Source organism: Eucyclogobius newberryi, unplaced genomic scaffold (genome assembly GCF_026437365.1).
Source record: "Eucyclogobius newberryi isolate DKJ021-1_F unplaced genomic scaffold, fEucNew1.0.hap1 SCAF_3, whole genome shotgun sequence".
In the NCBI taxonomy this organism is placed as follows: Eukaryota; Metazoa; Chordata; class Actinopteri; order Gobiiformes; family Gobiidae; genus Eucyclogobius; species Eucyclogobius newberryi.
Window position 1 is genome coordinate 36,172,551 of NW_027315945.1, and position 21,648 is coordinate 36,194,198.

The 21,648-nt window shown below is 45.1% G+C and overlaps 2 protein-coding genes across 2 annotated transcripts; both read right to left on the reverse strand.

Moving 5' to 3' along the window:
- Window positions 1–1,896: 1,896 nt before the first annotated feature.
- Window positions 1,897–6,914, reverse strand: cnih4 (cornichon family member 4). Its single transcript, XM_072461110.1, has 5 exons — window positions 6,832–6,914; window positions 4,974–5,042; window positions 4,763–4,875; window positions 4,112–4,252; window positions 1,897–3,605 (listed from the first exon to the last, which is right to left on the reverse strand). The coding sequence occupies exons 1-5, from the start codon at window positions 6,898–6,900 to the stop codon at window positions 3,578–3,580; spliced, it is 420 nt and encodes a 139-aa protein (XP_072317211.1). The 5' UTR covers window positions 6,901–6,914; the 3' UTR covers window positions 1,897–3,577.
- A 1,251-nt stretch (window positions 6,915–8,165) lies between these two features.
- Window positions 8,166–18,513, reverse strand: cyb5r4 (cytochrome b5 reductase 4). The gene is made up of 15 exons (XM_072461113.1): window positions 18,259–18,513; window positions 17,468–17,621; window positions 17,292–17,392; window positions 17,129–17,213; window positions 16,625–16,703; window positions 15,342–15,399; window positions 15,175–15,268; window positions 14,350–14,382; window positions 13,778–13,900; window positions 13,068–13,208; window positions 12,059–12,202; window positions 10,928–11,078; window positions 10,735–10,821; window positions 9,866–10,027; window positions 8,166–8,522 (listed from the first exon to the last, which is right to left on the reverse strand). The coding sequence occupies exons 1-15, from the start codon at window positions 18,346–18,348 to the stop codon at window positions 8,468–8,470; spliced, it is 1,557 nt and encodes a 518-aa protein (XP_072317214.1). The 5' UTR covers window positions 18,349–18,513; the 3' UTR covers window positions 8,166–8,467.
- Window positions 18,514–21,648: the final 3,135 nt, after the last annotated feature.

A 21,648-nucleotide genomic window follows, 5' to 3' on the forward strand; every position in this document is an offset into this window, starting at 1 on the left:
TCAGATTTTACTTCAACATTTGTCCCAAGTTTGACCATTTGTGTGAACTTTAGAACTGCACTTTCTGGTTGGACGCGAGCAGCAAATATGACATAGGTAGAGGTTTCGTACTTTCGCAACTGTTACCTAGCAACCAGACTGTAAACAAAGAACCATATAAATAACACAACAGTTATGATTTGACACACAATAACACCTTTATTTTGTTTTAGGTGTAAAAAATAAATAGTAATAAAGTGTTTTTGACCCGCGCACTGTCAGAAAAGTGTCAATTTAAGTGTAAATTGTCAGTTTTCAATGGCACGTCGCACATTGATGACATCACAGAGGGATTCTGTTTAGAACGGGGCTCTACTTCCTGTCATTTAAACTCCTATTTTTCAAAATAAGAAAATTACACATATTTTCAACAGGTTCTTTACCACCAAACTATGTCATAATTGCACAGTGGAGTTAAAACTGTCATCCGCTCATACCGCCGTCACACCAACTGCAGTCCGAGGGATCAGTCATTTCAGTTTAAGCTAGTCCCTCCCTTTACCTGTTGCTATGGCGATGTCTACAGCATAGTGATGCAAAATGTGATCAACTGTTGCCGAAACTACTGCCACGCACGGCCGTTAGCGTCACAATTCTCACCGAAAGTTTATTTTAAGCACAACTAATTCAAGTCGAGTCACGACAGAAGTTACTGATGGAGTGATGCCGGCGGCGCTAGCATTTATCCTGCAGCTATAGTTAGCGTTCAAGGTAAAACTATCATTCTCGTCCTCATGTCTGTAATTCTGAGAATGTATTCGAAAGTCAACGTTTGCTCTTTAAAAGGTTGAATGGACGATATTTTTGGCCCAAATCCGAGTCTTATTTCCTCGTGGCGTGGACTGACCATTTGTCCTGCCACGTATCAATCATAAAACTCACCTATCGCTCACCTGCAGCCGCGTGTGGCTCGTCCCCATGAGAGCAGCACGGTTCCGCGTGTCTAAGCGCATTGATCTATCATAATATAGTTCCCCCAGTGTACGGGACAAAATGAAGACGGAGAAAGACAGTTCGAGCTGACACAGAAGAGACGGAAATCTACGGGAGACGAGAGATGCGATGTGATCCATCGCGCTAATAAACAAACCCACGTATGTGTTGTATCAGTCCGCACGGGGGAATGCACATGCGCACTTGCGCATGCGTTCTCAAATCGCCGAAAAATCATCCATTGCGCCTTAAACGTTTAAGCCAAGAAAAATACAAAATTAAATGTAGAGGGCGCTCTACGTAAGAAATGACAAAAACAAACGTAGGGGGCGCTCTACGTAAGAAATGAGACAAAAAACGCTCTTCGAGTGTCACAGACGTTCAAAATCAGCAGATATTTTATTTTACACTTCAGAGCCAAGTTTGGATTGTCTTTCATCTGACAAACACCAACCACAACCATTTAAAACCGTAAAAATATTTACATTATATGACAAGTTAAATGTGGACGCGACACATCTTTTTGTTCACACGCTGAAGTCTGTGATGAAACTGCATATATTATAGTCGTTTTCAGGAGTGTCGGTTTGTTCACATTGAATACAGAAGAGAAAAGGCCTCAGTGCGACAGGAGCGAGCGTCTCCTGCTTCAGGGTGAAGGCGACAGGCGACGTTAAACCTAAAGTCCAGCGACAGGCGACGTTAAACCTAAAATCCAGCGACAGGCGACGTTAAACCTAAAGTCCAGCGACAGGCGACGTTAAACCTAAAGTACAGCGAAGTTAAACCTAAAGTCCAGCGACGTTAAACCTAAAGTCCAGCGACAGGCGACGTTAAACCTCTGAGGTGCTCCTGGTCCAACAAGGGTTCTTTTTAGACCTGGTTTAGCTCTGATTTGGAGCTAGTTTAGCGCTGTCTTTGAGACCTGGCTTAGTCCTGGTTTTGAAACACTTTTGCCCAGCTATAGACCCGGTTTAATCCTGCTTTAGACCCGGTTTAGTCCTGCTATAGACCCGGTTTAGTCCTGGTTTAGTCCTGCTTAGTCCTGCTTTAGACCCGGTTTAGTCCTGCTATAGACCCGGTTTAGTCCTGCTATAGACCCGGTTTAGTCCTGCTATAGACCCGGTTTAGTCCTGCTTTAGACCTGGTTTAGTCCTGGTTTAGTCCTGCTTTAGACCTGGTTTAGTCCTGCTTTAGTCCCGGTTTAGTCCTGCTATAGACCCGGTTTAGTCCTGCTATAGACCCGGTTTAGTCCTGCTATAGACCCGGTTTAGTCCTGCTATAGACCCGGTTTAGTCCTGCCTTAGACCCGGTTTAGTCCTGCCTTAGACCCGGTTTAGTCCTGCCTTAGACCCGGTTTAGTCCTGCCTTAGACCCGGTTTAGTCCTGCCTTAGACCCGGTTTAGTCCTGCCTTAGACCCGGTTTAGTCCTGCTATAGACCCGGTTTAGTCCTGCCTTAGACCCGGTTTAGTCCTGCTATAGACCCGGTTTAGTCCTGCCTTAGACCCGGTTTAGTCCTGCCTTAGACCCGGTTTAGTCCTGCCTTAGACCCGGTTTAGTCCTGCCTTAGACCCGGTTTAGTCCTGGTTTAGACCCGGTTTAGTCCTGCGTTAGACCCGGTTTAGTCCTGCGTTAGACCCGGTTTAGTCCTGCGTTAGACCCGGTTTAGTCCTGCGTTAGACCCGGTTTAGTCCGGGTTTAGTTCCCCTTGTGGTCGCTTGTATAAATGTTTATTGTGTTCAGCTCAGTAGATGTCGTAGCCCTGTTTGTTCCTTTTTGATGAGATCTTAAGAGTTTAATACACACTTTGTTTGATCATGACGCTTTAAAACACGCTCGACTCGAGCACCGACCCGGAGCCAGAGCGGAGCCCGACCCGGAGCCCGACCGTGGAGCCCGACCCGGAGCCCGACCGTGGAGCCCGACCGTGGAGCCCGACCGTGGAGCCCGACCGTGGAGCCCGACCCGGAGTCCGACCCGGAGCCCGACTGTGCACTTTTACCTCTTTTTTCCCCCCATCGACTTTTAAAAACAAGAATCAAAATATTTGGAGTTTAAAAGAAAGGAAAAGGGATCGTCAGCTTGGTGGTTAATGGCAACAAAACGAAAATACAGGAAATGTATTTTGCCTGTTTATCAATTTTGTAAGTCCTTTTTTAAATAATAAAAAGAGTTTCGCCTCCATTGAAGCTGCACAATATAAACACAAACGTCTTTGGGGAAAACGAACACAAACTGCACAGTTGAGCTCCATGAAGCCGTCTCGTCTTCTGTCAATCGTATAGGATTATTAAAAGGTGCACTACGTGATGTTCCCGGTGCCGACACGCCCAGAAAGGTTCCGCAGAGCACCTTTAATCACGACCGGACGCCACAGACGAAGTGGTTCTCAAACAGTGACATCGTCTCTAAAGCTACAATCGTTATGGCACGTGTCGTTACATCACATTTTTTGTACAATTTAGACATTTCTCAGGTTTTTCGCTGGCACGGACGCGACCCACCGTTTGAGAACCACTCCTCAGTCCACGTTCAGTGTCGAGACGGACGGGGTCTTCAGCAAAAAACAAACAAAAAGCAGGCGTCTGGAGCAGAGCTGGATCCTCAGTCGTTGATGAGAGCGAGAATCATACTGTGAAACAAACAAACAAAGACATTTAGACATCGCCGAGAGTAAACGAGGATTTATATTTACAATAGGAGACTGATGGGAAACAAAGAGGTTTAGTTTCTGTTGAAACCAATAATAACACCTTTTCATCAGGACATCCCGCCCAGTGGGCAGGGCCTACTCAGAGTACGATAAAAATCTGAGTTCCCGGTCTTGATTCACAGATTGATAATGACTCTTGTGTCCAGATGAAACAACTGAATCTTTTTTTTCCAATTATTTATATTTGTTTGTTTAGATCTGTAGTTCATGGCAAAGTGAAACTGGGGCAGATTACCAAAGCCCCTCCCTTCGCCCCCTGTCCCTTCGCCCCCTGTCCCTTCGCCCCCTGTCCCTTCGCCCCCTGTCCCTTCGCCCCCTGTCCCTTTGCCCCCTGTCCCTTTGCCCCGCCCCCCTGTCCCTTTGCCCCGCCCCCCTGTCCCTTTGCCCCGCCCCCCTGTCCCTTTGCCCCGCCCCGCTGGTCGCACCTGTACAGGTAGATGAAGAAGCAGAGCAGATGATAGCCCAGTTTGATCATGGCCTCCTTCATGTGAGACTTGAGCTGTCCACGGTTGTGGATCTCTGTCGGGTCAAACACGCCCATGTTCCCCATCGGCACCTTCACGTACCTGCAACCATAAACACACTCGCAGTAGCAGTAGTATTTCATATTTTCGATTTTCAGTTAGGATAGATTCTTATTCTTGGAGCTGCAACATTTCTTACATGAAAAGGCGCAGAAACACACCATAATCGCCCAGAGTATAAAGAGATATTTCTGTCCTTTTCTGGCACATTTCCTGCGCCGTTCACATTATGTACCACACCTGTACCTTTATCACAGACGCGCCTGTACCTTTATCACAGACCCGCCTGTACCTTTATCACAGACGCGCCTGTACCTTTATCACAGACGCGCCTGTACCTTTATCACAGACGCGCCTGTACCTTTATCACAGACGCGCCTGTACCTTTATCACAGACGCGCCTGTACCTTTATCACAGACCCGCCTGTACCTTTATCACAGACACACCTGTACCTTTATCAGACACACCTGTACCTTTATCACAGACACGCCCTTCTGCTCAAACAATCCATCTATCTTTTCATTATTTACTCGATTGTGTCGGCCTTTTACCTGTAAATATTCCAGATGGCGACGGGGAAGTTGAGCAGGAAAATGAACCAGTGCGTGGACACCAACATGAGCATCGTGGACAGACACTGCCCGATCATCTCCGGAATCACCCACTGCAAACATCACCACGACAACAATGAAATCAAGTCCACGCCCATGACAAATACGGGCGTGCTGAGACCGTGATTGAACTGGACAAAGTCTGACTCACTTTGTTGAGTTTGGAGCAGCAGGCTCTGGCGTTAATATAGTCACATTCGAGATCGGACAGAGTTATGATCTGAGCGTGTGGTTAAGGACGACACAGAGGGGAAAACACAAAGCGGCAGAAAACATCTTTGCAATCAAATCAAAATGACTTCCACAATGTCATAATTTGCCTGTAAATAAGGTTATAACCCATATATTCAACGTTTTGACACTTTGTTAAAGAAAAGTGGATTAGCCGAACGTTTAGAGGAGCAAAAAAAGGTTAACTCATTGTATTTTGACAACATCGACGAAACAAAGACTACACTTCATGGACCTCAGGCAGTCATACTCTGTAATACTTTGAAGTCATCGGATTGTCAACGTACGAGAAAGGCAAAACACTTTAAGTTGTAAAAGCTCCCCTGGGTTTTTGTTGTTTTTGACATTTAAATCACAATTTTATATTTGTTAATCGCACAGCTCTGCAACACAATATAAAAAACAGACTGAAGTATGCTAAAAGTATGTAAATATATACTCTAATACTTTTACACAGGATAAATGTTTGGTAAGCTAAAGGAGGTAAACTACATTGGACAATTACCAAAAGAACTCTCGCTAAATTTATGAATAAAATGATCTATTTCTTGAATGGATACAGTAGCAGTGCATTCTTATAATCATAACATATACAATTGTGCCAAAACAGGAAAAGCTACACACATACTACTACTAATACTACACATTAGCACAAACTCCGATATAACAAAACTGTGATTATTGTCCGACTGCGCGGTCCTATACGACCGCGGAAAACAAAAGAAAACTACAAATAAAACGGTACAAAACAGAGCAGCGACTTTTACACAAACCCTAAATCTATGCATTCGAAATAGACCGATTATTGGTGCTCGAGCGACTTTTACGTTCACTTCCTGCATTATTCAGGAGTCGTCGTGTCTCGGCTTGTGACAAAACTACAATTTAAAAACTAAGAAACGGGCTCAAAACTCAATACGGATGATTATAAAAAAAAAAACAATTTAACTCAAAATGAAACCATTATCGTTGTCGCTATGTGATCTTGTACTAGATAACGGTCAACTTCTGTCACTAAAACTTCTCAAATTTGATTTCTACTGTAACTTTGTGGAGGGGAAAGCATCTGCCAATTGCATTAAAAACCTAAACATTTAACAATAATATAAAGTAATCTTGAATTCAAAGTGTTATTAAAACACATTTAAAAAAAAGGAGTTTCTGTGTCAATGTTTTTCTCTGTTTTGTGCTTAGGTCTTGAATTTAATCTAGTTTAATGATAGTATTTTCTGATTTACAAATTAAAAGGTACTACTTAAAATCAAGGAAAATCAATTTAATTTAAAACTGATTGTGTCTTATCAGAACACCATGAAATGACCAGATAAACCACAATAACAAAGAGTACTTGAAGAAAGCCTTAAAAAACGACTCTTTTCACTTCCACAGCAGCAAATCTTATTCTTAACACTGATAAATAATAAAACTCGTGATCGCATTTCCGTTTAAACCTTTCACTAATAACCTAATAACCTAACCCTAACCCTAACCCTAACACTTTCAAACTTTCCATTGACCTGCAACGCGTTTGTCTTTAGCTTTTAAACATAAACTTCAGCTGCATTTGGACCACGCCTCGTCGTAAACTCGCTGCCGTTTAAACCTGCGGCTAGCACCCGGCGGCTAACGCGGCTAGCACCCGGCGGCTAATGCTAACGCGGGCTAGCTCCGGGACGCTAACTTCTGTCAAAAACAAGGGGAATTCGAGCGGACAATGACACAAAGTTCACGCAGTTTGTTCGGCGCGACCCGGAGCCGCCGTCGCCGCGAAAGGATACGAAGTAAACGGCGAGGAAAATGAGCGCGCAACAGTCCACCAGGGACAGGATGAACACGGCCGCCTCCATGTTTGGGACCGTCTTCTTCTTCGTCTGCTGCTGCCGGATGAGGCATGACCGAAACTCTGTCGCCATCTACTGGAGCAAAGCGGGAATGTCCTTTTGGTTGCGCGCGCACGATTCAAACAGTGGTCACTGTACTGCAGTTTAAGATAAAATAAGATAATCCTTTAATATCCACACAAGGAGAACTTTCGTTGTTACAACGCAGTAGAACAGGAGGAAAGGACAGATTATATGAAGTTTCAAAAACACACTCTTAATTAAAACTCTTATGAACAAAAACAAAAAACTCTTATTAACAAAACTCCTATCTTAATAGGGAATGGAGGGGGGAAATAAAATAAAATAGATAAAAATAAAATGATAAAGATAAAAATAAGATAATAAAATAATGATAATAGAATCAAATAAAAATAAAGTAAAAATAGCTAGCACAAGACTAGGTAATACTATTAGCAGGTAAGTAAACCGAATAAAGACAAAATAGAACACTCTTATTTACAGGTATTGCACATGGTTACATCAGTATTGCACATGTTCAGGGCTAGCAGTGTTTGTTGTAGAGTCTGACAGCATCAGGAAGGAAAGACTTGCGAAACCTTTCCTTCACACAGCGAGGGTGGATCAGTTTCACCGCTGGAGTAAAAGTACAGGGGTTAAATATTAGCTACGCAAGTAAAAGTAGCATGCGACAGGTTCTCATGGTTTTCGGGGTACATTTGGTGGCAATATCAGTGTCGTGAATACTTCGTAGGTTTTTATCAGTCGAGTGGCAGTTTGTGAAGAAAATGTGACAACTAAAATTTGAAAATGACAAGAAATAAACGGGCTCCCTCAATGTCATCAAAAGTCATCACGAGGAATAGTATTAATAATAATCAATAATGGCAATTAACCATAAAATAAAATAGACAAGAGTATTTGCTGAATTGAAGAAGAAATTAACTGGAATACACCAAGACACATTGGAAACACTGGTGTTGTTTTCAGGATTCTTTTTATTTTTGTCATTTGTTTTTTGAGTTTTTGTACGTGAATGTGAGGTGGGGTACTTTTGTTTTGTGATTGTATTGTTGTTGTGTTGATTTTTGTGACGTTTTGTCATTATAAAGAAAATACATATATAAAAATCGGAAACAATTCACAAGTAACTGACATGGTTTCTGATGTTTTAAAAAAAAACAAAACAGAAGCTTGTCAAACAATTCCATGTTTGAAATCACGTCTGTCTCCTAACGCATTCAGAATTGCACTTTTCACATTTTATTAAGTTAAACTCATTTAAATAGACCTGGTATCATCCGTTTTAGACATCTACTGAAGATATATTGGAACAAAACACAAATCCGTTTCCCGTAATGCATTTTTAATTGACAGAATCCACAAAACGATATTTAAAAGTGCAGAGCAGACATTAGGTTGTATCTAGTTGCATATTGAAAATTGTCATAGTTCTTTTTTTCTTGTTTTGTCCCAGTTTACTGACGGCAGTGTCTTCTCGCTCTCGCTCCGTGCATAGACAGATTACAGTAAGTCTTTTAAAAGAAGTCCCGTGTCGTCGTGGGAACCATCTTCAGCCCTGGAAGGCGTGAAGCTCCTGTTCCTCAAAGCCCAGCTGCTTCAACAGCCTGCACAGAACAGAAAAAGAAGAGGATAGATGTGTACGGTGGAGAACTGTTTTCATGCCCTCAACTGGGGCAAATATCACATACAATACAATATATACAGTTTATTCAGGGACTTCTTAGAATGCGGTTTATTTGGTCAGGCCACTTTTGTGAGAAAGAAAATCTGAATCAGGAATGTATTGATTGTTAAATATTTTGCCTTTCTATTGCCGATAGATTAGGTCGATTTTATTATTTCAAGTGTTTAAAAGACGCGTGTTGTTTGGATTGTTAATTACCTTTGCACGATTTTGTCCTACAACAAAAGATTCATGGGGAAAACTGCAAGTCGTGGCTCAAAATCGAAGGTTTCCCAGTGAGACAAAGAAAGATTTAACTTCGAAATGTTGATATTTTCTAATCTCCGTGGCAGAGTGAGCCCTCCTGTCGCTGCGTCTACGATCAATCTCTGTCAAACATGTAAACACAAGTGCTCTTCAAAGTGCACAGAGCTGCACCGTTTACTCATCATTTCTCTTTAATTTACAAACTTTTGTAAAAAGCGCAAAATGCTAGCATGTCACACTTGACTTTGCTAACAGGTAAAACTCTCACTGGAGCCTGATATTCACGCTGACACACTTTGGTCGTAGCTATGATTGATCGCGTGAACCATCACTTCAAATTAAATTACCATAGGGAGATAACCATGTGGAGAGCTAGCATTTGGTTAACAAAAGCTAGCTCGCCACATGGTAAACAAATGCTAGCTCACCACACAACAACTGCTAGCTCGCCACATGATAAACAACTGCTAGCTCGCCACACTATTAGGAAAGCTAGCTCGCCACACTATTAGAAAAAGCTAGCTCACCACATGATATACAAATTCTAGCTCGCCAAACTATTAACAAAAGCTAGCTCGCCAAAATATTAACAAAAGCTAGCTCGCAACACTATTAACAAAAGCTAGCTCACTCCATGATAAACAAATGCTAGCTCGCCACACTATTAACAAAAGCTAGCTAACCCCATGATAAACAAATGCTAGCTCGCCACACAAGTGCTAATGTAGGCACGCAGTTGTAATTAATTGATTTGAGGCAGAAATAGTCAAAAACGAGTCTCGCAATGATTTATGGCCTTAAAAACACACAAATCTTGAAAACATGAGTCTTTGTCAGGCTTAGAGAAGGAGAAGAGAAGAAGACGACCTCAAAAACAAGATCAATAAATGAAATATCTAAGGAAGTTATATACAACCCCAGATGAGGTTTTGATGAGGGAACTTTAATTTGGTGTCGTTGGTCTTTGTTAAAGTTAAAGGATTTCTTTGTAAAAATGCCAAATAGAGGCGCACGTACCCTATAGTGAGCTCTGTGAACGCACTGGGACCACAGACGCAGGCGAAGCGTTTGGACCCGTCCGGTTTCGAGACACTTCCTCTGAGCAAAGACTCGTTCACTCGGCCTCTCGCGCCGCTCCAGCTCTCGCACGGCTCCGATAAGACGTACTCCACCTGAAACCTGACAAAAACACACACGTAAAAATGACAAATATCGCCGTCGTTCACCCGGCGACAGTGTGTTCACATCTGCACCGTCTGAACCTGCTCGTGTCAGGCAGATGCAGATGGTTCTAAAACTGTTCAGGAAAGGACCAACTTTGTCTGACTTTCTTGTTCAAACGAGTATGTAGTACGACGGGACGATTCTGGAAAACAACTACTTTTCTTACAACTACTGCGGTTGGATTTGCGACTTATGTTTTTAAAAGTATTATTCCGTCGAGAGTGCACGTTGTAATCAACTCCAGGAGCATCCACGTTTGAAAGAAGACTGAAAAACCCTTGTGTTTGGAGAGGTCGAAACCGCAGGAATAACCAGATTTTTGTAGAAGACAGGATATTTGGCTCTTTGCACAGGACAGTTTATCATCTACAGCAGTGGTTCTCAAAGTGGGGTCTGCGTGTCCCTGTCGGGTCTCATTGTGGCCCTTGGGATATTCTTGTGGGAACACTTTATGATTGTCGCTGTCGTGATTTGAGAATTGGGCGAACTCTTTGATTGAAACGTACAGCGCGGGTTTGGATCACGATACTAGTTTAGGTATTGTTTAGTATCTAGTATTGACATTATAAACCGGTGAAACAGTCAGGAAACGGTTTGCGAAACGGTCAGAAAATGTCCAAGAAATGGTCAGGAAACGGTCAGGACATTATGAACCCGTGTACCTCTCGTCTATAGCTGCCAGTTCGTCCAGTTCACTACGCCACAAAATGTCTTCTTCCTTTCGGTTGAAAAACAGCAGCTTTGTTTCCCTGGCAACACAAGAACATGTTTATTATAATTTACCACGAGCATCACATGCAAAACCCTGAGTGACAGTGTTGTGACAGTGTTGTGACAGTGTTGTGCGTTGCTCACTTGACGCTCTCGACGTCGCTCAGTGCCGTGTGAACGAGGCGGGCCATCGGCGTGAGGCCGGTTCCCGCGGCGACGAGGAACAGGTGAGTGATGTCACGGAGGGGGCGGAGACTGAAGCTGCCCTCTGGACCACTGACACCGATGCTGTCGCCTGCAGGACACGAGAGGCAATTACACCTGGAATCTGTGTTTTCCGATATTGACAATTAACAGGAGACTTTTTAAACATAAGCGGGACATTACCCGGGTTCGTGCGGCGCAGAGAGCGGGACATTACCCGGGTTCGTGCGGCGCAGAGCGCGGGACATTACCCGGGTTCGTGCGGCGCAGAGAGCGGGACATTACCCGGGTTCGTGCAGCGCAGAGAGCGGGACATTACCCGGGTTCGTGCGGCGCAGAGAGCGGGACATTACCCGGGTTTGTGCGGCGCAGAGAGCGGGACATTACCCGGGTTCATGCGGCGCAGAGAGCGGGACATCACCCGGGTTCGTGCGGCGCAGAGAGCGGGACATTACGTGGTGCAGAGAGTGGGACATTACCCGGGTTCATGCGGCGCAGAGAGTGGGACATTACCCGGGTTCTTGTGGCGCAGAGAGCGGGACATTACCCGGGTTCATGCGGCGCAGAGAGCGGGACATTACCCGGGTTCATGCGGCGCAGAGAGCGGGACATTACCCGGGTTCGTGCAGCGCAGAGAGCGGGACATTACCCGGGTTCGTGAGGCGCAGAGAGCGGGACATTACGTGATGCAGAGAGTGGGACATTACCCGGGTTCATGCGGCGCAGAGAGTGGGACATTACCCGGGTTCTTGTGGCGCAGAGAGCGGGACATTCCCCGGGTTCATGCGGCGCAGAGAGCGGGACATCACCCGGGTTCGTGCGGCGCAGAGAGCGGGACATTACGTGGTGCAGAGAGTGGGACATTACCCGGGTTCATGCGGCGCAGAGAGCGGGACATTACCCGGGTTCTTGTGGCGCAGAGCGCGGGACATTACCCGGGTTCATGCGGCGCAGAGAGCGGGACATTACCCGGGTTCATGCGGCGCAGAGAGCGGGACATTACCCGGGTTCATGCGGCGCAGAGAGCGGGACATTACCCGGGTTCATGCGGCGCAGAGAGCGGGACATTACCCGGGTTCATGCGGTGCAGGTGCGGCGTGAATAGCCCGTCGGGGTAAACTTTGACCATGAGGTAGAGATCTGGGTCTGGGTCCGAGTCCTGAGGCGTCCAGAGGGTCCGGTCCACGGGAGTGTAGGGCCGCACCACCTCTGCATCTGAGCACGGAGGAGACAAGGGTCAGGAAAGGGTCAGGAAAGGGTCAGGAAACATTGAGGTAACAGTGAGGGAACGGTCAGGAAACAGTCAGGAAACGACCAGGAAACGGTCAAAAAACTGTCAAATGGAGCAGTGTAACGCTCACTGTGATGTTTTTAATAGAGACATTGTATTGTTGAGACAGATTTATGACAATTGATCCGATTCTGACGATTTTTTTTACAATACAATACAATACAAGTTTACAATGCGACAAAGTGTCAAATAATCTACACATGTTTATGACTAAATACCGGAAAAAAACATAATATCCCAGAGTTTGCATTTAGTACATTTGCAGTTAAAGCGCCTGTAAAATCTGTTTTGCCCCAGCGCAGATATATTGTAAAAGCATGTTTCAGGGTCAGAATAAGATCGCCGTGCGCCGTCTGCATCGAATTACCGAGCGTTTCATTGGCCGAGAAGCAGGAAGTGCGCCGCTGCATGCTAGTCGATGCTCTCTGGGAGTGAAAAGCCCATACAGCCTCATTGCGGAGGAGAACGACGCCGTCGCAAATAATTTCAAATGAACTAGTGAAGTTTTTCCCGTTTTTAAGACAGTAAAAAAATAAGGTTCCGCCCCTTTATAGCGCTAGCATGAACACCAGAGCGCTTCAGTGATCGCAACAACGTCTTAATATCAAGTAGCTATCGTTTTTTCAGCCGTTTTAAACCGCTTTCAGTGCTTGCGTCCTCTGCTGGCGGCAAAAAAATGAAGGAATTACCCATTTTTCACTCTTTTAACAGTTTATTACACATGCTTCTCCACCACACCGTTGTCTGTGGTGCGGTGAAGTCAAATCTAGTTGCGATTTGCGGCCGCACCTTGAATATTGTCTTTGAGGTAGACGTGTTTCCCCACAGGAACCTGCACGGCCGAGCCTGGAGGCAGCCGCAGTCTGTAGAGCTGCGTGTTGTGGTTCACGTCCGTCCGGGACACCAGCGAGCACTCTCTGTAAAACACGGCTGAGAAACAGACGACAGGATTCAGCAAAGTCATGTAAAATAATGAAACGGATCAGCTCTATGACTAAAGCGCGGGATTTATGCCAGAAAATATTATAGAAACGGATACAGTCGTCAACGTGTGTGCGATTAGAAGCTTAAAAATGTACGTGAGGATCTGAGAGTTTGACAAAGTGTTGACAAAATGATTTAAAGCGCCCCCTACAGGTCGGACGACTCGTTGAACTAAAACACAGTAAAAAAGGTTTTTAATTCAGCTACAAATCATTGAAAAAATTATTGCAGAAAAGCACATTTTTTAAGTTTATAATTTTACTTCCTGTTTCAAATTGATGACATCACATTGGGACGTTAACCAGCAAACACTGGGCCAAAACTCATCTAATGTCACAATTTGTTTTATTTGACAAAAATATATATACGACTTTATTTTGAAGAATGTTTAGAGAGTCAGAAAAAGGGTGTTTATTTTGTGTAAGTTATGCATAAACTTTGACTGGTCATCTTATACAGAATTTTCAGCGTTTTCTCCACAAACACCTACAATAATAATAATAAAACATTCTCACCTCTGTCTTGTTTGCATAGGAACGTGTTGTGCGACTCCAGCGCTCGGCCCAGACTCTCCCACTTTCCCGCCGTCCGTTTGCGACACGCGACCTGGATCTTTCCCACGGAGAACGCCGTTTTAACTGAGGAAAGAGTCGACCAGACATTTACTTTTAGAAGAAACATGCATTTATTTATTTTTAAAATTTATAGAAAAGTGACAATTTATTAACTAAATCAGGTCTTTTTTCCCCCCATTAAATTAAAAGAAATGTGACAATTTTATCATCAAAATGAAGTATTTTTATGCTGCTTTTCCTCAAAAAACTTAATATTTTGTTGTTTATGCCAAATTTGTTATTCATAGAGTTTGATTTCATAAGCGGGTCAAATGTTGGGAAGCGTTAACGTGTGAAGGAAACAAAAATGGAAGAAAATGTCATTTTGGCCGCGATGTCAATAACCGCTACATTTACGCTCACTATAATCAATACGCTAACATTAGAAATCGTGACATCCCTAAAAGCATGAGGCATTTACACAGTTGCATAGAGCACCTTTAATAAAATGTGTATAAAGTATCGTTTTGTACCTGAAACATTTTCCTCAACTTCCTCTGCGAGTCCTGGAAATGACACAGAAAACACCACACAAACTAAATTAACCAAATGTACAGTTGTTTTTCAGTTTTTTTAAGGTAATAAGAGTTTATTGGAGACATAACACGCTTCTTACACATGTACACATCACCGTATTTTCCAGAGTACAAGTTGCACCAGCCAAAAAATGCACAATAGAGAAGATTAAAAACATAACGCACTCTTATTATTTATCATCTTAGTCACTTGTTTGATAAAATCCAGGACCAAGAACAGACATTTCATCTTGAAATGCAGTTTAAAATAATAACAGATGAGAGAACATGGTGAATAGGTGTACGTATGCTAACGCTAACACCTTCAGCTACATGACGTATGCTAACGCTAACACCTTCAGCTACATGAGGCACAGACAGAACTGTGGTAAGTGTCTGGTATGTTAACGTAACATATGAACAGTTATTCAGATAACTATAGCATAAAGAACATGCTAACAAGTTTACCAAAGCATCAGTTTTACCCCAAATCACTAAATCCATTGAATTCTTCTTCCTCTGTGTCACTTCTAAACAACTCCACAAACTCCAGAGGAAGAGGAAGTGCAGATTCTTCTTCTGCGTCGCTTAGAGCCTAGAGCGCCCTCTTGTGGTTGCAAGTGGGAAAATAACAAATAATATCACATATAAGTCGCTCTGGAGTATAAGTCGCACCCGGGCCAAAACTATGAAAAAAGGTGCAACTTATACTCCGGAAAATACGGTATTCTAGGTTGCACTCGTTTGTTTTGTGAGTAGATTGGTGTGAAACAAAGCGCTCACTCAGATGAACCACGTAGGACATTTTCTGCAGAAGAACCTCGATTCGCAAGACGCCGTCCCGGAGGTCGACCGCCGCGCAGCCCGAGGCCGGGAGCTGTCGAGAAGAAACATTTAGAAACCTTTATTTTGCCCTGACACAACGTCACCGTCGACTGCGATCGCCTCACCTTTCTTTTGGCGTAGATGACAAGATGGACCGTGGAGTCTGTCTGGAACCAGTCGTACCTGAGGAGAACACACGCACGTTACCGTAACTCTGAGGCACGGAAAACATGTCAGAATACTACTGAATGAAACACCTAAAGTACTGCAGTTCAATGTGCTCGTTTCAAATATGATCGGAGGTTATTGTGAGTCATATCTCGATCGTCATCAGGGTTTTAACTTATGATTATTTTATTAGTCGACTGGTCAAACGATGAATTATATTTCCATCACATCAAGGCTGAACTGATTGAATGAGTCTAGTCGGAGGATATTTACAGATAAGGTTTATTAGTGAAGGAAATCTAAAATGGTTTATTCTTTTTTGACATATCGTTATTTTCTATAGTCGCCTCGTCCAGATCAGTCGATTAAGGATATAGGGCGATATAATGATTCCAGTATCGGTATCGGAAAATACATTTGTCCTTTTGAACAGACTAATGAGTAAATATGAACATAGAAGAGTGATCAGGCTAAACATGTGGCCGTACGTTTACTCAAATAACTTTATACATCAGATATATACATTATTTTTACCTGAAATGTTAAATGTGATTTACTGATTTACTGAGCGCTTTTTCTACTTTCAAGGCTCAAAACGCTTTACATCGAGACGAATCGTCACAATATGTGCGAGTTCTCAAACTCTTGAGCGTTTGACTCGTCTCCAACGTTTGGGTTTGAGCCGGCAGCTGTGAGACGAACCAATCACAGCGCAGCATTGTAGTCTGGGCGGAGGTCAAGAGGGCAAACGTAAACAAATACGGCGACGCTGACAAATTTAAGAATATTTAGGCCAGGGGTGTGAAAACTTTTTCACCGAGGGCCACATTTTAAAACTTACACAGAACAGAGGGCCACAAACACAACAGACAATGTTGAATGTGCCAAATTACAAAGTGAGTCATTTGAAATTTTGCATTTGACATAGTTTCAATGCCTCTACACCTTAAATAAGACTTGGAACATGAATATTAGGTTGGTATAACATCAAAACGCTTAAATTTGTCTAACTTTACAGTAAAAAGTACTACTTTTTGTTGTTTTGACCAACTAAACAGCAAGCTGGAGGGCCAACAAAACTGGTCTGAGGGCCGTATTTGGCCCCCGGGCCGTAGTCTGGACAGGCCTGTGCTTTTCTCTGACTAGATTTAACAACAGTTTGATTCCTCCTGATGTCGGTACTGTCTCTAAAAACCCAATATTGGACCATTCCTCCATGATATTATTTAATGTTTTGTACCGTGGTCGGCCATCTTTGTCTGGAGGCGGAGCGACCGAGGGAGGCGGGCCGAGGGCCGCAGGAGGAGGAGCGAAGACGGCTGAGGACACAAAATGAGACGTGTAAATAGTAAACGGGCTTTAACCTGAAGCACAGATGCGTTTAGGGCAGGGGTGTCCAAACTTTTTTTCACCAAGGGCCGCATTTTGAAACTTAAACGGGGCAGAGGGCCACAAAAAACTTGACAATGTCGAATTTGTTGAATGACAAAGTGAATCATTCAAAATTTTGCATTTGACTTAATTGTGATGAGCCTCCACACCTTTAATTAGACCTAGAATATTAATAGTAAGTTGGTATAACATCAATATGCCTAAATTTCCCCAATTTCACAGTAAAAAGTACTACTTTTTGTTGTTTGGGCCGACATAGCAGGAAGCTGGAAGGCCAACAAAAATTGATTTGAGGGCCGCATTTGGCCCCCGGGCCCTAGTTTGGACATGCCTGGTTTAGGGTCTTAAATACCGTTGAGCGCGATGACGGGCTTCGTGGACATCTTTCCCACCAAACACTCCTTCAACATGGACTCGTAGTTCACCCAGCGATGGACCTGGACACAAACGCTCGGCGGTAAAAAAAAAGACGTCTTTGTTCCATGTTCTCAGCGTTTGGTCACTCGGAGACTCGCCTGGTCGAACAGGTCGGTGCCGTCGATGCCCGCGGCTCTCATCAACTCGCCCTCGCCTCCGGGATGGTAGTCCATGTACGGAGTCACGTTATAGACGAACCCTGAGAGGAAAGAGGAGACTCAGTTCGGCTCCTTCATGTAGTAGTAATACAAAATGCAGGTTTGTGAGCTCAGACCTCTGATGCAGGTCCAGCAGTCGTCTCTCGTGTTGTGCTTCTTCAGTTCGTCCGGCGTCACCTCGATGAGTCGCCCTCTCAAACCCGTCAGATCTTTTCCACTCTTCGCAAAGCGGATCCAGTCCATCAAACTGTGGCCCGGCTTCAGAGCAACCTGGCGAAAACAACAGTTGTGTCATTGTCATACGCTTATATCAGGGATAACAAAGAGAGCTCACTCATCAATCAAATAATATTAAATGATGATATCTGTAATAACTGGGCCATTTTGTTGTGCCTGTAAACAAAGCCAGTGACAGTTAAAGTCTATTTACAGAGCATTTAGAGCACGTTATTACCCATGAAAACAGCACAACAGCATGTCACACCCGGGGGTCCGTGTCACACCCGGGGGTCCGTGTCACACCCGGGGGTCAGTGTCACACCCGGGGGTCAGTGTCACACCCGGGGGTCAGTGTCCGTGTCACACCCGGGGGTCAGTGTCCGTGTCACACCCGGGGGTCAGTGTCCGTGTCACACCCGGGGGTCAGTGTCCGTGTCACACCCGGGGGTCAGTGTCCGTGTCACACCCGGGGGTCAGTGTCAGTGTCACACCCGGGGGTCAGTGTCAGTGTCACACCCGGGGGTCAGTATCACACCCGGGGTCAGTATCAGACCCGAGGGTCCGTGTCAGACCCAGGGGTCAGTGTCACACCCGGGGGTCAGTGTCACACCCGGGGGTCAGTGTCACACCCGGGGGTCAGTGTCACACCCGGGGGTCAGTGTCCGTGTCAAACCCGGGGGTCGCGCACCTTGTTCCTCCCGGTGGCGGCGGATCCTCCCGCTGAAACCCGCTGCTGGGAGCTCGGAGCCGGGAAAGACTGGGTCGGAACGTTCAACATGTTGCGTCGAAAACGGCTCCAAATGCGTAGAAAATCTGCCCAAAACAAACCCCCAAAACCCTCAGTTCAAACCGCGCTCTCCGTTACTGCTTCCGGGCTTCAACTTCTTCATTGTCGTGGTTTTTACGTGATACATTTCCGTCTCGGGCAATGTTGTTAGCATCACGGCTAGGCTAGGCTAAGCTAACATTTAATTGGACCTAAACTAAAGTAAATTAAACATTTTACACGTTGTCCTCAAGGTGGTTTTCGGGTTTAAACACGCGCCTGTCGTAATTACAGACAATAATAACAGCGCATTGCTTCAGTTTTGAGGAGTAATTAAGTAGTTCCGGTGCGTGGTTGCGTCACTTCAGAGACTTCCGGCTTACGTAAAATTAACAAGAGAGATGACGTAAGGTTTGCCGGATCAAGTGACTTATTTCTACATATTATTTGCTCACAATTAACTCGTTATTTCAGATATATGCTGCATTTACTCACACTTTGAACTACACCACATTTAAATTAATTATTAAATATTATAATCAAACGAGAGTGGCAGATTTTACAGTTAGACTTGTGTCAAGAAAGTGCTTTGTTTATAGTACTTTAAAACAAAAAGAAAACGCACATCTCATGAACTAAAAATATATATATATATTAATGATAATTTACAACAACAACAAACAAACAAACAAACACTAGAGGAGCTGAGAGTCATGAAATGTATCAACTTCTGATTATTTGTCTGTATTTTTAAAGCAGGTAACATTATTTGACAGTATCTCAGCTCTATTTCTAATGTACAGTTTGCATATTATTATTTTGGTGGGCATATTTCAATCAGCTAAGTCAATATTGTATAGATAGCTTAACCGTAATCAACTTTATAATGTACTGCCCAACATCAAACGTCAATAATCTAGTTATTTACTACATTTGATCATTTGTATTTTTAAATCACTGTTCTCAATTGAAGGCTAAATATGACCATTCTAATTCCTATTGTATTTTGTTTTTTTTCAATGCACAGTTTTATTACATTATAGAGCTGTATTTGTGATATCAATAACGTTGTCTTATTCTCGCTGTGAGACATCTTCAAGTACTTTATCTCACGCATATTTATATTCTAAAGGTTCAAATCACAAGTTCAACACAACAACTACAATTTAACTCATTCCAAACCTCTAAACTTGAGCATTATAATATGGAACTATAAGACGTATTAGAAAATCTACATATTGTAAATAGGCAAACTGACTTTATTTTCTGTCTATTACATCCAAACACTCTTTTTATGGCCGGTTCTCTACATTTGTCCAATAAAGACCTGCTACATATTCACCTGTAAACAGTTTGTTGCAGAAGGCTGATATGGGCCCTCGCTGTTCGCTCGAGTCACTGTCACTGTCACTGTCGTCCTCGTCTTCCTCTTCCTCGCTCTGTGTTCTGTCGTTCATGGTAAAACGACAAACACATTCTGTTTCTTTACATCGTGTGGTGTGAGTGTGGCAGCTCAAGGCCCCGGTCTCACCAGCTCTAATCTTCTTCTGCTGCTTCTTCTTCTTCTGTTGCTAAGAGGATTCCCTGCTCACATTTCACATTAAAAGCTCAGGAGACGCTCCCTGTGGAGAAGCAAAGAAGAAGAGCTGCTTTTGAACTGAAAACTGCAGCGGGGAATTAGATTTATTTATTGTATTTATATAATGGTTTTGTAAAGACCTCTCCTTGAACCGACACCTTAACGTGGTGGAGGGGTTTGAGTGCCCGAATGATCCCGGGAGCTATGTTGTCCGGGGCTTCATGCCCCTGGTAGGGTCTCCCAAGGCAAACAGGTCCTAGGTGACGGGTCAGACAAAGATCGGTTCAGAAGCCTCTTATGACGACGACACGAACAAGGCCGTTTACGTCGCCCGGATCGGCGTCACCGGGGCCCCATCCTGGAGCCAGGCCTGGGATGGGTGCTCCATGGCGAGCGCCTGGTGGCCGGGTCTTACCCCACGGGGCCCGGCCGGGCACAGCCCGAAAGAGCGACGTGGGGCCGCCCTCCCGTGGGCCCACCACCCGCAGGAGGATCCATAAGGGGCCGGTGCAGAGAGATCTGGGCGGCAGTCGACGGCAGGGGCCTCGGCGACCAGATCTCCAGACACAGAGACTAACTCTGGGGACATGGAATGTCACCTCGCTGGGGGGGAAAGAGCCTGAGCTTGTGCGGGAGGTTGAGCGATACCGACTAGATATAGTCGGCCTCACCTCCACGCACAGTTTGGGCTCTGGAACCCATCTCCTCGAGAGGGGCTGGACGCTCCACTTCTCTGGTGTTGCCCGCGGGGAGAGGCGGCGGGCTGGTGTGGGCTTGCTGATAGCCCCTCAGCTCAGCCGCCACGTGTTGGAGTTTACCCCGGTGAACGAGAGGGTCGCGTCCCTCCGCCTTCGGGTGGGGGACAGGTCTCTCACTGTTGTGGCGGCCTACGGGCCGAACAGCAGTGCAGAGTACCCGGCCTTCTTGGAGTCCTTGGGAGGGGTACTGGACAGTGCACCGACCGGGGACTCCGTTGTTCTACTGGGGGACTTCAACGCCCACGTGGGCAATGACAGTGACACCTGGAGAGGGGTGATCGGGAAGAACGGCTTCCCCGATCTGAACCCGAGCGGTGTTCAGTTATTGGACTTCTGTGCTAGCCACGGATTGTCCATAACGAACACCATGTTCAAGCACAAGGGTGTCCATCAGTGCACATGGCACCAGGACACCCTAGGCCGGAGGTCAATGATCGACTTTGTTGTCGTGTCATCAGACCTCCGGCCGCGTGTCTTGGACACTCTGGTGAAGAGAGGGGCAGAGTTGTCAACCGATCACCACCTGGTGGTGAGTTGGATCCGCTGGCGGAGGAGGAAGCCGGACAGACTTGGCAGACCCAAGCGCATTGTGAGGGTCTGTTGGGAACGTCTTGTGGAGCCCTCTGTCAGTAGGGTATTCAACTCGCACCTCCGGGAGAGCTTCTCCCATGTCCCGGGGGAGGTTGGGGACATTGAGTCCGAGTGGACCATGTACTCCGCCTCCATTGTTGATGCGGCTGCTCGGAGTTGTGGTCGCAAGGTCTCCGGTGCCTGTCGTGGCGGCAACCCCCGAACCCGGTGGTGGACACCGGAAGTAAGGGATGCCGTCAGACTGAAGAAGGAGGCCTATCAGGCCACTCTGGCTTGTAGGTCTCCGGAGGTCATCGACGGGTATCGGCAGGCCAAGCGAGCCGCGGCTCGTGCTGTCGCAGAGGCAAAAACCCGGGCCTGGGAGGAGTTCGGGGAGGCCATGGA